Source organism: Kogia breviceps, chromosome 4, assembly GCF_026419965.1.
Source record: "Kogia breviceps isolate mKogBre1 chromosome 4, mKogBre1 haplotype 1, whole genome shotgun sequence".
NCBI classification, from domain to species: Eukaryota; Metazoa; Chordata; class Mammalia; order Artiodactyla; family Physeteridae; genus Kogia; species Kogia breviceps.
Genome location: NC_081313.1, coordinates 75794738 through 75811223, shown reverse-complemented (window position 1 = coordinate 75811223; position 16486 = coordinate 75794738). Strand labels below are relative to the sequence as shown.

The 16486-nt window shown below is 35.7% G+C and overlaps 1 protein-coding gene across 9 annotated transcripts in view; it reads left to right on the top strand.

Moving 5' to 3' along the window:
• The window catches only part of KIAA0825 (KIAA0825 ortholog), a 420452-nt gene that overhangs the window by 125280 nt on the left and 278686 nt on the right, over positions 1–16486 (top strand). For all 9 annotated transcript variants that reach the window (XM_067031329.1, XM_059061435.2, XM_067031331.1 and 6 more), the window contains 4 exons: positions 6976–7070; positions 10402–10629; positions 12172–12437; positions 13847–13997. In XM_067031329.1, the coding sequence (XP_066887430.1) occupies positions 6976–7070; positions 10402–10629; positions 12172–12437; positions 13847–13997 (740 nt within the window). The remainder of the gene's footprint in view (positions 1–6975; positions 7071–10401; positions 10630–12171; positions 12438–13846; positions 13998–16486) is intronic.

Sequence of the window (16486 nt, the reverse complement as noted above, 5' to 3'; positions counted from 1 at the left end):
GGAGTTTGTTTTATATTAAGCATAGGTTACTGGTTATGTTTCAGGTTAAGTTTAAGCAGCACTATTAAATTATAAAATAAATAATGTAGATTTGTTTTTTCCAAATTTGGATATAATTTGAAGAAAAATGAGTGTAATATAGATTTCTGAATCTGACAAAAAAATCAAATGGGAAAATAATAAAAACATAGGACAGATAATATGAAAATTAAAAGATGGAATGAAAAAGTCGATTTATTAGGAGGTAATGTGAGCCCTAGAGGGTCTTCTAGATGGAACTAACTGGATCAAAGAGAGATCTGAATAGAGAAATATGATGTCCCAATTTTTGACAAAAATTTATTGGTGCCACAAGCAGTTGACACTGGTGTTGGTACTCATCCATCATGCCTGGCTAAGATTTGGCATCTCTCATCCACATCTCTAGCAGATCTTTCTGAGGTGTGGATCAAAAAACAGAGTGAACTCCAAAGGATCTAGACCCCTATCCATTTGGATTCATCTTGTATTAGTTCTAGGCCAGGCCCTTGAGAAATAACTAACTCATTCTGAGAACTTTATTCCTCTTAAGGGCAGCATAAATTCAAAACTAGAGTTGTGTTAGAGAGGTATTCTAAAGATATAAAAGTTAAATAGCTAAGAACTGAAGCAAAGATTTGACACACTGATTTCAGGAAAAAAGGAGAAAAAGAAAAAGCTGGTTCAACTGCACTGGATTGAGATCAAACAATGTTGAGACTTGCCAGTGCTGTGTATTTGAGAGCAATAGTTATGATTATTGAATAAAATCAACAGAGAAAATATATAGTTATGCCACAATATACTGTCTTACCCCAAATTTGTCATCATATAAGCAGCATGGCAGATAAAAGCAACTTCAGTATCACATTAATAATAGTGTACTATAGAAACACATTTGTGGATTATCAAACATAGTAAGTGGAAGGAAATTTGAAGGACAGCTGTAAGAAATGTCTAAGTATTAGAACATCCTCTTGTGATATATGTGTTCTTCATTCATATATTTTTGTAACAAAGCCAAGATTTAATCTGCCATAATTTAATGTAAATGGATCCCTGAAAAGAATGATCTTGAGGGAAATTGTCAAGAAAAATCTTAAATGGTTTATTCAGTGTAGCCACGTTAATCAATTCTTATCAAAAGCCTTGGTTTCTTAAATCAGGAAGGAAAAGATTTCTTGAATGATTAAAGAAACCAAATGAATCTTAAGTTATCCTGATAGTTAATGTCTTGCTTAGAAATCTTGTGTGGGAGAGGATGGGGAGAAAAAAGATCAAGTCATTTGGTTTTTGGTGTATTTGTTTTGATTGGAACATATTTTGCTAATAAAGATCTTGGAAGGAATCGCCTAGTATGCCTATGTAACCAAAACAATGTGATGAAAAGTAAGGTTTTTTTTTTCATTGTCAAGATGTTTTAAAAATATCCAGGTGCTTAACATCACATAGAGAAAATATAAAGATGATTAACCAAATGTTTTACTTTGATGTTTACTACTATAATGTAGATTTGGCCAACTTGGCAGTGCTTTTAGGAATTTGAATACAATGCAATAGATTTTGTAGAGACACAAGAAATATTTTCTGAGAAAGAAAAGATATTTAGTCATTATATTTATTTGCTTTTGTTTGGTCATGATTTGATGGTTTTCTCTTTTGGTCATTTCAGAAAAATGATAGGACATTATTTCACTGTTACGGGATCTTACTGTATTTCTTTTAGGTGATCTTATCTTATGGAGTGAACTCGGGTTTGATTTATGGGGCACTTCTAATACTCCTTCAGAATAAAGCTGTTCTTCGGGCAGTTCCTCAAATTTTCCAAAGGTGGCATCTGAGATTTATCTAAACCAGGAGGTTTCTTGGCCCTCATTTTTCTTTAGCCCCAGCAATGACAAAAAGCAATGGCTGCTTCAATTGGATGTAAGAAGAACACTTAGGGTTTGTCTCAGAAGAATCAAAGATTTCAGATCTTCTGAAAGATTGTTTGTACTCTTAGGGGGTCTTAAGAGGGGTCAAATGGCTTCTAAGAGTTCCTTAGCTAGATGGTTAAGGGATTGTATTAGGGAGGCGTATGTAGTTAAGGTAAAGAGGCTCCTAGGGTTTGTAAAGCTCATTACACTAGGACTTTAGCTGTTTCTTGGGCAGAGAGGTCGAAGGCTTCCACATTGGAAATTTGCAAGGTGGCCACCTGGGCTTCTCTTCATACTTTTTCATAGTATTATCTCTTGGATGTAGTCTCTTCTACAGATTCAGCTTTTGGTGGGAGGTTGCTTGTGAGCCAGAAAAGAACAGTAAAGAAAAGAGAGACTTGTAGTTCTCACTTAGAGCTGCCAACAAGGCAAGTTGCTTTGTAGTGCACACAATGGGAGCCTATGAAGACCAATTTGGGTGTGAAAGTGGATGTCACAGGGAAGTACTGCCAACCTCTACTCTCTATGAAAGAAAACGGCAGTGTGGAAACTAACCAGAAGTGTAAAATGAACCACAGCGAACTCCATAGGCAGAGGCTGTTCAGCAGCTGGCATTCCTGTGACCCTCTGCCCTACTCTACTGAGGTCCTTAGTCTGGGCACGCTCTTAAAGAAACCAGTGTTGACTGCATGCAAATAACTATGTTTTAGAACGATGAGCCAAAAATGGGCTACCTTCTCTAGACAATGCTAATAAGTGTATAGAATGTCCAATATATTTTTAAATAGGTGAAATAATTTGTTAAATGTTCAAAGAGCTCATAAAGTTTGACAATGCCAAATTTTGAAATTGACCATTTTGAATTCCAAACAAATATAAAAATGCCACAATTCGTTAAAATCGTGAGATATCTTATTAGTCTAGATTCAGTGTTATGAATCCTGCCTTAAAATAATCCCTTTGGCTTCTCTGTATAGGATTAAATTTTTTTAAACGTTTTTAATTTGGAGGGGAAGATTATATTATACAGGTTATCATAATTGCTGAATAATTCTTTTTCTATCTTACTATGGAATTGCTCACCAGCAAAAAAAGTCTTGGGAAGCTTATCTTATTTTTTAATTCATCTTGAAAATAGGCAGATGGTGTGTGTAAACATCAAAGCCCGTTACTTTGAGTGAATAAGCAGAATGTATTTGGGAATGAAACGATAAATATAAGATAATTAACCTTTTTTTATAAGTTTTAAACTATAGTTACACAATGGCAAATTGTTAGTTCCAAGAATAGATCTGCAAAGCTTGTGCTTTGAATTAATGTTATTTTTCCAGGGTGAATACCTTTTATATCAACTATTTTTATGACCTATCTGTAGAAAAGTAAAGTGACATTAAGAATCCAAGTGTTTCCTCTTCATGTCATTGACAACTTGATCTTTATTATTTTTTTCTTCTTTAAAGATATTTTCCAATAATAGTCCAGGCATGTAGTAAACCTTTTAAACAGGATAATAGAATATATGGTTAAAATTATCTTTTTCCACTCCATTTGTCTAGTTTCCCTTTCCAAAGGCAACTACATCCATATATATCCCCATGTTAAAATAACACAAAATCTTGTCATACTATACAGAGATTCTTTTTTTTTTATTAACAATTATCTAGAAACACCCCATATTCAGAAAAACAGCTGAATAGTTTTCTATTGGTGCATGTACCATAATTTAATCAGCTACTCATTAATAGACACATAGGGTTGTTTTTTCCTCTTTATTTGCTTCCACAAACAATGATATAGCAAATTTACTTGAACTATGTCTTATATGTCCTCATGTATATGTGGCCAGTAAGTTACTAAGGTGGAATTGCTAAGTAAAAAAGAGTGATCATAGAGAGGATGAAAAGACAAAACGTAGACTAAGAAAGATATTTGCAAAATACATATCTGATAAAGACCTTGTATCCAAAATATACAAAGAACTCTTAAAATTCAACAGGAAAACAAAAAACTCAATTTAAAAATGAGCAAAAGATCTGGAGAGCTCACCAGAGAAGATATACAGATGGCAAATAAGCATATGAAAAGATGCTCAGCATCGTATGTCATCAGAGAAAGGCAAATTGAAACAAGGAGATACTCCTACTAGAGTGGCCGAAACCCAGAACACTAACACCACCAAATTCTGGCAAGGATGTGAAGCAACAGGAACCCTCATTCATTGCTAATAGGAACATAAAATAGTACAGTCTCTTTGGAAGACTTTGTGGTTGTTATCTCATAAAGCTAAACCTTGCCTTATGTGATCTAGTAATCACACTCCTAGGTATTTATGCAAATGAGTTGAGAACTTAGGTCCACACAAAAACCATCACATGAATGTTTACGGCAGTTTTATTCATAATTGCCAAAATTTGGAAGCAGCCAAGATGTCCTTCAGTAGGTCAGTGGATAAACTGTGGTATGCCAATACAATGGAGTATTATTCATTGATTTAAAAAGAAGAGATATCAAGCCACACAAAACGTGTAGGAAACTTAAATCAATATCGCTAAGTGAAAGAAGGCAATCTGAAAAGCCTGCATACTATATGATTCCAACGGTAAGACATCCTGGGTAAAGCAAAAGTGTAGAGACAGTAAAAGATCAGTGGTTGCCAAGGAGAGTGAGGAGGGGAGTAGAGGTGAGTAGGTGGAACACGGGATTTTTAGAGCAGTGAAATTAATCTGTGTGATAGTAATGGTGGATGCATGACACTATGCGTTTGGCAAAGCCATAGAACTGCACCACGCAAAAAATGAACCCTAATGCAAATTATGGACTTTAGTTAATAGTAATCTATCAATATTGGTTCATCAGTTGTAACAAATATCCCACACCAATGCAAGATGTTAACAATAGGGGAAACTGAGGGCAGGGGGAGAGGGAGTATATGGGAACTCTGTACTTTCTGCTCAATTTTTTCTAAAAAGCTAAAACTGCTCGAAAAGCTAAAGTCTATTAATTTTTTTTAAACGCTATGGACATTGAGAGAGAGTTACAAGCCAGTTTTTCATATCCAGTTCAATTAACAATATTTTTGTTATGCAGAATTGTTTTATGGCTTCTGTGTCCTTCTGAAAAGTCTCTATCTTGTCTCTTTTGAGAAAAAATTCCATATTTTCTTTAATAGACTTATAGTTTCATTTTTCTTTAATTAAAAATCTGCTTAAGCTGGATTTTATTTCAGTATTGAGATTGATCCTTATTAATAACACTAGCTTCTGCAAAACGTAATAAAATGCAAGCCATAGCGAAAGCATTTTAGGTTAAATGGTATAACACTGATCTAAAACCTTGTCTATGTTGTTATGTGTGTTGAGAAATGAAGCAGGATTCCTCAACGGCAGTCCATGGCCCCTTGAGGATCATGAACGTGCTTTACAAGAGGGCCTGGGAATCTCCAATAGCACGTGTGAGTGTGTGTGCACGCACACAGTCATATTGTGCATTTTGGATGGAGTGTTCTGTCACTTTAATCAAGTTCTATGAAGTGTTCACAAATCCAAAGTGATTAAGAAACACTAGAGTTGGGGGAAACTTTTCTTCAGAATTAACTCTGGTAATATTTCTCAAAAGGTTGTTGTTATCGCCTACCAAATGGAATATTTACCTTTTGAGAGAATGTTTCTGTGGATTGTGTTACTTAGGAATCATTCATGATTAAGCTCATAGAACCATATTTAGAAAAAACAAATGTCCCACATATTTTCTAGATGACTATATTTGTCAGAAGCCCTACCGATAAGAATCACTGATATTTGGAGATTTGTTTGCCCAGGACATAAGGAGAAACTGACTCGATTATTAAAATAAAAGAAAAATTAATTGTGCTATATAATTCGTCATCATATATCAAGTCTAAGCAAAACCAAATGATAATTGCTAAGTCATTCATATTGAATTAAACTATAATTAATAGAACCATAATAGAAAATGGAAGGATCTCTTTGGCATATTTATTCATTACATTTTTGTAGATCTGTATTTTTCCCATGGGAAGAATTTCTTAATTCTGAAAAATAAAAGTTGAGGAAGTATTTCCATTTTAGAAGCTAGAGATCATTTCTTACCTGTCTCAGTGTTTGTGTTTTTCCAATGACTTATTGATAATCTTATTAAAAGTATAATTTTTCCTGATATGATGATGTTTATCCATGTGCTTTTCTTCTCTCTTGTTTCAAAAAAAGAAATATTAATGTGCTAAAGATCACCACTGGTTTTTAAAGCAGTACTTTAGAATTTAGCTTTTTAAATGAACAAAGAAATTAATATTTACTTTGTATTTTTAACTTATCCTACATTATTAACATGAAAATGAATTAATGACAAAAGGATCTGAATTTTACAGATTTTATATGCATATACATCAAATATGAATATAAAAATAGCATATAAATTCCATCAAGTTGTATGTATAGAAAAGAACTCTATATTTTGATCCTCTCATTATTGTGATGGCAATATCACCCTACATCTTGTTGACTGTATTCTTTGTACCTTGATGTGTTTGTATGTGTGTGTGTGTGTGTGTGTGTGTGTGTACTATGGATAGAGCTTTTCTTTTTTTTTTTTTAGATGTTGGGAGTAGGAGTTTATTAATTAATTTACGTATTTATTTTTGCAGTGTTGGGTCTTCGTTTCTGTGCGAGGGCTTTCTCTAGTTGTGGCAAGCGGGGGTCACTCTTCATCGCGGTGCGCGGGCCTCTCACTATTGTGGCCTCTCTTGTTGCGGAGCACAGGCTCCAGACGCGCAGGCTTAGTAGTTGTGGCTCACGGGCCTAGTTGCTCCGGGGCATGTGGGATCCTCCCTGGCATGTGGGATCCTCCCAGACCAGGGCTCGAACCCGTGTTCCCTGCATTAGCAGGCAGATTCTCAACCACTGCGCCACCAGGGAAGCCCCGGATAGAGCTTTTCTACGTAATTAATTTTAACCTATTAATCACATCTAGTATGGTTTGTTTTTCTTAATGTAAGTTTGTGTGTTTGTTTTCTATTGCATAGAAATTTTGGAGACATCCAATAGAGAAGCTGTAACAGAGAAACCTAGAACAAATGAAACAAGTATTCCTTCAGAGCAATTGCTACCAGTAAAAGAGGTAAGTGAGGAAAAATGGGTGATGGTTTTTTATTCATATGTAATAGCATCATCATTTTTATATGACTCCTTTATGAATCAAAATGTCTTGAGTTTTACCCTTTGCCACTAAAACAATAAATCCTGGTTGAAAATTGTCTTATTAATTTTGATGAAAGTTGAATTTAGTGGGAATACTGCTCTGCTGCACGGTATGTTCCATGCAAGGAGTAGGGAGCTGGCAGTGAAGAGATGTTTGTTCTCATCCCACTCGGGGTCTACACCTTGAGAATTTGGACTGTAGACCAATTGTTGAAAAGTGAGAAAGTGGAGATGAAAAAAGAAAGGAAAAAGGAAAGAATAGTTTGAACTGGCCTCTTATTTGAGTATGCCCAGCATGCCCCTGTTTGTTCTCAGATCTATTACCACTCTTCCTCTGCTCTGTTCTGTGTTGTAGAGAAAAACCTCTTCCAGGCTTTCTTGCTTTCTGGACCTGGGTAGGTTTGGCCAATGAAAAGCACTAAGGGAAGACTGGAGGGTAGTTCTTGGAGAGAAACCAGAGGATTTCTTCCCCTTGTTTTGTTTTAGAGAACATCTCCAGGAGTAGCTGTGACTCCGTCGTTTCTTCCATGCTGCTCTCCACACACAGTCCTCTCTCTGAGGTTTCAGGTCCGCCTGGCAGGTCGGCCTCCTTCACTGGTGGCCCCGGGGACTACACTTCCATAGCACTGTTCCCATTCTTTGTTCCTCCACCCCTATGTGTGGTTGTAGCTAGTGGTAGTAGTATAATAGTAATAAAATAACTGTCTTGCTTCATAACCCATGTTTGGCTCCTCAAATCTTCTATCACCTTAGTAATTAATACCTTACATTAAAATTCTTCCTTTCAAAATACCGAGTGGTTTCTATTTTCTGAATGGATCTTGACTGATCTAGTAGGTAAACCTTTAAAAAGGCAAAAGAACGTAGAGTTTTAACAGAGTTTCAATGTAGAAAGCAAGGAAAATAATCAGGAAAAATGCAAAATTATACATTATGTTTTAACCAAAAATCAGAGTAGATATTAAGAAATTAGCATTAGGTAATAGAAGAAAGGGATTTAGTGGGTAGCTCCTTTGTACACAGAACAGAAAACTGCATTATTTCCTCTTTTTTTTTTCTTGGATCAACTAGTAAATCTTCTATATTCTAACTGGAAGGTGTATGATTCCAAACATCAGATGGGAAGAGTAGAAGTAAGCCAATGATATTTTATGTAAATAAATAGACTTCTAGGAGGAGATTTGAATAGTAAATGTTTTCAGTTTTCTTTTTAAGATCAGCTGTTAACGTGCTTGGTTTTCCATATTTTGAAAAGAGAATTTAGGAGGTAGTATAATTACATATAAATTACCATGGGCAAAGGTAATCATCGTGGAACTCACACACGCACAAAAAGTCACTGTGACCATGGCAATTGATGGCAATTTTCCCCATAACATATTGCCTTGAATGCATGAATGAATGATTTTAATGAATAGACATGCCCTGGTGGGGGAACAAAAAGCAGAGTTTTATTGTTGTTGTTGTTGTTTTTAATTTTTATGAAGGTAGGTTCCTTTTTATATTTCTATCATAAATGCGTCCCAAGAAAATACTGTTACAGCACAGAACTACACGCATGGCACTTTCAAAGTTTCACTTATGAGAAAAATTATATGAGCTGAGTAGATTCATTATTGAATCATTTTAAATTTATTTATTTATTTGTTTTTGGCTGTGTTGGGTCTTTGTTGCTGCTTGCCGGCTCTCTCTAGTTGCGGCGAGTAGGGGCTACTCTTTGTTGTGGTGCATGGGTTTCTCATTGCGGTGGCTTCTCTTGTTGTGGAGCATGGGCTCCAGGCGCGTGGGCTTCGGTAGCTGTGGGCTCGTGGGCTTTAGAGCACAGGCTCAGCAGTTGTGGCACATGGGCCTAGCTGCTCTGTGGCATGTGGGATCTTCCAGGACCAGGGCTCGAACCCATGTCGCCTGCATTGGCAGGCAGATTCTTAACCACTACACCACCATGGAAGCCCCTGATTCATTTTATGTAAAAATAAAATGAGAGTTGTATCTTTAGGCAGGCCCTATGATGTTTAAAGGTCCAAATAAACTTTAGAAAGGAAATTTTAATTACATCTTAATTATAAGCATAATGAGAAGGAGAGCCACTTTTTCTGATTATAGAGTTATGGGATCATAGAATTTTAGCTCTAGAAGGTTAATCACCTTTATTACTTTGTACTGCGTGTATATGCAGTACAAGAAAAAGCATTAAATTAACGCTTAGTGGGATTATGTATACAAGAAAATTAAGCTAATGACCATCATCTCAGTAATTTTAGACTGAAAGGGACCATAGAAATCATTCAGTTCAGCTCTTTTATTTTTCCAAAAAAACACTTGAGATCCAGAAAAGTAAGTAATTCGGTTAGGAATATCAAGCCTAGCATCTTCTGAAGTTGGAGTAGGTAAATTATTGCTGTAAACAAGATTACACTAAAACAGGAAAAGTTTAATCCTAAGCATAGATTCAACCTACTATCCATAATGCTTTTATACTTTAGAGAGCATTAGAGGACTTGAGGGAAATATAAATTTGTAAACATACTGCAACATGAGCCAAAGACCAAAAGAAAAAAAGAAAACACCACCACCCTCCACCCCAGCCTCTCCCACTCCCCACACACAGAGCAATGCAGATCATTTTAATTCCTCATTTTCTGGAACAAAAGTAGTGCTGCTTACCACTTTATGGGTGGAGAAACTAAGTAAAATTCTAAAGAAATAAAAATCTAGAAACACACAGTGGTATATTTTCTCTGAGAAATTTATTTCTTATTGCTATTTTTTTGGCTTGTCTGGATTTCTGAGAATGAAAAAGAAATAAAAGATTGAATATTAAATGCTGTCTTATGTTGCAATACTTGTTAACAATAAACTATAAAAAAAGACTATAAAAATCTAATTTAGGCTTTATTAAATATATTGAATTTAAAGCCTGTTTTATTTGATATATAGTAAGTGGAACTTTCAGCTCTCATAAAGATGGTTTTATTGAACTATATTTAAGAGATTAAATTTTGAAAAAAAAAAGTTTTTGATTAAATCCACTGATGAATTAAAATGAAATGACAGTATATTACTGTGTGTAAAGAATGCACATGTTTTTGTATATTGCTTTATTCACTGGGTAATATTTTTAGGTTGTAAGAATGGCTTTTACAGTTTATCAAAGAATACATTCAACATGCTGAATGAAAGTAATACTTAAACAATAGAACAACACTTGTTGAGTTAAGATTAATATAACTTCATGTAAACTTATATTTCAGGCTACTTTACTAAATTTTGGCTGGAGAAGTGCATTTAAAGAAGTGTCTCTTCCCATGGCACATTGTATAACAACAGCCATTGAAGACTTTTCCGCAAAAATTCTCCAACAGGAACAGAATGAAAGGTCTTCAGCTATGAGCTATGCTTTGAACCTTGTAAATGTCCAGCAAGTTTGGCAAGATAGCCATGCAGTTCCTGAGGCAGACCAGCCAAAGAAAATTGCAAAGGCAAGTATCAAATGAAATCCTTTCAAATTAGATTGGCATAAGAGATTTATATATATATATACGCCCTTGCAAAGGGAACCAATAGAAAAATGATGGAGTCTCTTGGGAAACACTTGGCACTTGACCCAGTACCAGTTTTCTTCTCTGATATCCATGGGCCACTGTGCTAGCAAAAAGGACTTAAACCTGCTGCCAGCTTTTTGCTCCATGAATCTGAGGTAACTAAAGAGAGAGCCTCTGTGACTTCCTGGGGGGGCTGGGAAACTGCTTGTTTTGGTTATAACTTTGAATGACTCCAGGAGAAATTTAGGGGGTTGAAGGAGTTACTGTCTTTTATTGGTTTGGGCAAGTTTTAAATCTTTATTTACACCTTAGTGACCATTCCTTTAACATCAGTCTTACATCTGTGTTTTGAGAGTCACGGAACATACTGAGAAAATAGGAAGTAATTACGGAAATAGAGAAATATAGTTACTCAGCATTAAGTCCACAGTGAGGTCATCAACGTATCATTGAAATTTTTTTAAAAAATAAATTTATTTATTTATTTTTGGCTGCATTGAGTCTTTGTTGCTGCACGCGGGCTTTCTCTAGTTGCAGAGAGCAGGGGCTACTCTTCGTTGTGGTGCACTGGCTTCTCATTGCAGTGGCTTCTCTTGTTGTGGAGCACAGGCTCTAGGCACGCGGACTTCAGTAGTTGTGGCACGTGGGCTCCAGAGCACAGGCTCAGTAGCTGTGGTGCACTGGCTTAGTTGCTCTGCAGCATGTGGGATCTTCCTGGACCAGAGTTCGAACCCTTGTTTCCTGCATTGGCAGGCATATTCTTAACCACTGTGCCACCAGGGAAGCCCCTGAAATGTTTTTGAAAGAGAGTTTTTAAAGATGGTCTTAATCCCCTATTGCCACCCTGAGGCTCCAGAACATTCCCCCAGGGAACACTTCTGGCCGACCTGGAGTGGAGGCAAGTTGTGCCTTCCCATCCATCCATCACGCCTCCTTTGCCATTAAGAAGGAGTAAATTCACAACTAGTGAAAAGCTAAGTGCATCACTTCTGAGAGTTGCTGACTCTACCAATAAGAAGATGCTATATGAGATTGTTTCTGATGCTTTTAGATTGTTTAAGTTAAACTGATAGAGCCTCATTTATCTGTGGTGATTAATTTTAAAAAATACTTCTATGAAAATTTAGTGAAAAAAAACCAGGAATAAGTTAAAAATAATGTAATCATGGATACATATTTTCTGAGTTTTATTAATTACAAATAAAAGTAATTTAAAGCTATTTCATGAGTTTTTCATAATGTCTCTCTGGTAAGCGTAAGGTTTGATGATTATATACAGAGAAGCATCATTATGGTATTTCTTTATTTGAAATAAAACATTTAACTTTCTACAACAGACAAATCGATTATTATAAAGTTGTGTCATTATATTTATGTTTGATGCCAAATTCATTATTTTGGAATTTAGCTCCCCTGTACATAAATTACACGGTGCTGTCAGAATACAAATAACTCAGTGCTGCATTTATTTCTCCCTAGTTTTGTTCTGACATCATGGAAAAACTTGACACAGTCCTTCCACTGGCTCTGGCATGCAGAGATGATTCTTTTCAGGAAATTAGAGCAAACTTTGTGGAGGCCTGTTGTAAAGTGGCAACAGCTGTCCTGGCCAGACTGCAAGAGAGAGGCAAGGAGGTTCCTTCCAAAGCACCCCTGAAAAACTTGCACATGCTGCTCTCCACGGCGGTGTATGTCTTCCAGCATTTTATGCAGTATGATAATTTGATGAAAGAAAATACTAAGAAGTGAGTGTCATTTATATTAAGTTGATGGCCATTCTTAAAGTGACATGTAATCTTCAGATATCACAGAGGTGGAATTTTGACAATAATATTTGAGAAGAAGAAAATAATAGTTAACATGGTGAATTATTTTCATTTGTCTTGACTAGGAAATGTCAAAAAGGTAGAGCATGGGGTGTATTAAACCAGATATGCGGATAGTAAGAAGGATAGGTATTCCCTCTAAAGGCCCACTCAGATGAGCCTTGCATTTCCCATTCTCTAAACTGGAGCGACTGTTTTCGGCCTGTTGTCATGACATGACCAAACAAACCCTTTCCATTCTGTAAGGCACATTGTACTGACTACACTGAAAAGGAAAAACAAACTTCTTTTTGTCACACAAAACAATATTTGTGGAAAATGCCCTTCTCTTTTGTTCCTAGGCCAACTAGATGTTAGGAGCAGGCATAGAGAAGAGATGCATTTCAATCTATTTTATTGACGAATGTATAAACATATTTCAGAACATCCATTTAATAATAAGCTATCCTTCATATTTGAAGAGGAAGCATCTGGCAGTCATAATTTTCATGTATTAGTAGTCCAAAAAGACCAAATGTTTTCTGGATAGAGAAGAAAAATGACCAGAGGTATTATCACATGGTCTATCTGGCAGCTCTTGTGCTCTCTAGAAGAGACCACAGTCCCCTGCAAAGGGAGCATGCAGACTGGGCAGCCCAGTGTGAGCCCAAGAATCTAGTCTATATTCCTTATTCAACCTTTGCAATCCCTTAGTAGTAATGAGAGGAAGCAAAGAGAGTGTACTAAAAATAGCTGAAGATAAAAGTAAATTTGGCTTGTTGTAGGATATAACTATGATATTTCTTTAATTCTCTTAAGTAGTCAGATTGTTGAATTTATAAACAAAATGTGCCAGCAATCACTTTATTTCTGTAGAATATTGTAAAACAGTTTATGAGATAATTGACATCTACAAAATTACAATTTTTAAAATAAAAAGAGTGTGTTTGTGGGATGTGTGATAGATTTACAAAAGTTGGTTCTGACAAATGCATGTTTTTCTCTATAATAACGATAACCTAATGCCTAAATAATGCACTGATCTCTAATAATAGGCTTACAAAGAATACTTTTATTTTTGAATGATGTATTGACAATGCAGTTTGTCTCAAGCTGAAGTGCATATTTGTGGAACAGCAGATGTACGTTTTCAAAGGACTTGCAAAACAAAGACCAGCTATTTTTTTTTTTTTTTCTTTTTGGAAAGTGAATGTGGATGCAGACTTCAGCATTAGGAGGAAATGAATGATTGATATCTAATAATCAAAACCATTTGTAGTACTGGAGATTGTTACCTCCTACTGCACAGGCCTTAAATCTCTGTTTCTTTGATCATTCCCTCTGAACAGACCCATATTCCTGGTACCTGTCCAACGATATCAGGAATTCATCAACACTCTACAGTTTCAGGTTACGGACTACTGCGTCAGAGTTTGTGCAACAAGCATTTTACAGGATGCTGAGAGCCACCACTGGGATGACTACAAAGCTTTTTATGAGGTGTGAAGTTAAGTTTACTGTCCCTCCTTTTTTACACAAATATGTTTTACTGCCTACCTGCTTTCTGGCTAATTAGAAACATGAGCTTGGCAGTACTGACACACGAAGGCTGTTAGAATAATGTTTTTTAAATATTGAATCTGTACTTAGAAAAGCACTGTTTTTAAAAACCTGAAATAATTAGAACTCTCCTTCTGCTTAAAAGTAAAAATAACTTAATTTGAGCTGTAGTGTTTCAGTGCTATATAATAAGTTGGAATATAATGGGGTACAATGAAAACTCAGAGAGAAACAATGCCAAAATACTACAACCTTATATTGTTTTCAAAGGGACCAGTTATAGGTATCCTTGAATTTTTTTCTTTTTATATATTTCCATCTGTGTTTGATCAATATTTTTTATTAAGCAGCTTTATTCTTTATACTTATTTTTTTTCCTTCTTATTGTATGTTCTTATGAGTGTGCTTTAAGACCCATCTGATCATTTATAGCTTACCTATTTTCATTTAACCCATGGTTTGAAATCCCAAATTTCTACTGAATTAAAGCCTAATGATTCCCAGTGCAACCAAACCCAGGATCAATTAAAATTATTCATCATCAGGCTTCATTAGTTTCCCTTCCCCTGAATCCCACTGATTATACATAAACCACAACTCTTGAAATCCCTTGAAGTTGACTTCAGGGTGGGGTGAAACATTATATCTGTGGAGTATTGAGAAAAACAGAGTGGAGTTTTATTCAGTGAAGTCACTCCTGTCACCTTCCTGACACTGAAGGTTCCAGTGGCTCCATTTATGCCTGAGTTATTATCATAATAAATGTTGTCACAACAGAGAGGAGCAGCTTAGAAGCTTTTTAAAAGGGCTTTCCACTTTTTCTAAGAAGATTTCATGGGTCTTAGAAAGGGTCTCCTTTAGAGGCCCTTCCCAGATACATTTTCTTTTTGCAAGAGCATCCATATAGGGTTTTCCAAACCTGACATACTTCAAACAGCACTGAGCAGAAAGAAAAAGGGAAAGTGGTATGGTACAGCTGGTATCCTGAGATAAGAATATAAGTATCGGTCTTCCCCTCTCCTGGCAGCATCCCAACTCCCTTATGTGCCTTGAGGTAAACAGAGAGGTTGAAAATGAATCCATCTCATGTTTCAAACTATTTCAATGTGTCAGTGTACTAATGAGCAATTTTATATAATGTTTCCATTGAAGAACAGGTCTCTCACTATATGTCCAACATAGGGGTATTATGTTTCCTTTTATGCAAACTGGGAAGTAGAAGAGTTGTACAGTATAAATAATAAGTAGATGCATTGAGAACCTGTTATTGAAGTTACCAAGTATTTAAAAAAACAAAAACAAATTACCATATAACATACAGCTCTTAGATCTTATGACAAGAGTTTAGCTTCTAAGACAGAAATAATGAGATAGCTACCCTGTGATTACATGGTACTGTAGCTTCCATACACTTACTTGCATGGTCAGTAGTTACAATTTAATTGAAGTTAGCGGTGGTTATTTATGCTCAGAAAAATAAAGTGATACTGCTTTTCTATTTACCAAAACTAAGAACCTTCTAAAAATAGCACAGATGCTAAGTTGTTTTGACAACTGGAGTCCCTGACATGGTTTTATCCCATTTACTATACCCCTCTCTCCTCCTCTCCCCCATTATTCCAACTGATCTGTGAAACAGGACTAGTATGTTTTTGGCAGGGCTGTTTTGAGAGGAGAGGAGATGAAATCTGCCTGACTGGAGGGGAAGGGTAGGATAGAGATCTCAGGGGAACCTATCGCCATGTGCAGAGTGTAGTAAAGAAATAGTGAAAAAATTTATAAAGATATGGAGCACTATTTGCTCACATTTTGTGATACCAAGTGAGCCCTAGATACATCGTTTCCATTTTCTAAACTGTCAGGTTGAGAGAGCCAAAGAGTTCAGTATCTTTCTGATGAGGTGCTGGTCAGACGGCACAGTGGGTGTTCAAATTACATGTTTAAAATTAAGCTTTTAGTATAGTTGACATCTGCTCAATTTTAGCAACTTGTGTTTTCTAATAGTCAGAGAATGAAGAATTGTCTGTTCAAAGATAATATTGAGTGGCTTACATAATAAAGCCCAGCTGCTTGTTTCCTGATATATAATCTAAATAAAAACTCACATCTGTTTACCTTATAGTGGGTCTACAAAAATAACAGATGTTTACTAGCAGAATACTTTTGAAATGACAGCAAAGAGGGAAACAGGTCAGAAAAATAAATGAATCACATTTAGTTTAATGAAAGCCCTTGCATACATTGAACTTATACACATTTTGAAGAAAATTGTGAGAAAGGTGACCGGCTTGGAATGTCTTTAAGTAAACATGAAGTTTATATTTTTAAAAGTCTTAAAAATAAGTATATTTTACTTTAGGAGAAGAAATCTGTATGCCTAAAGTTATTTTTATGTTCTCATTTATTGCTAAAAGGTAGCTATTAAGGAA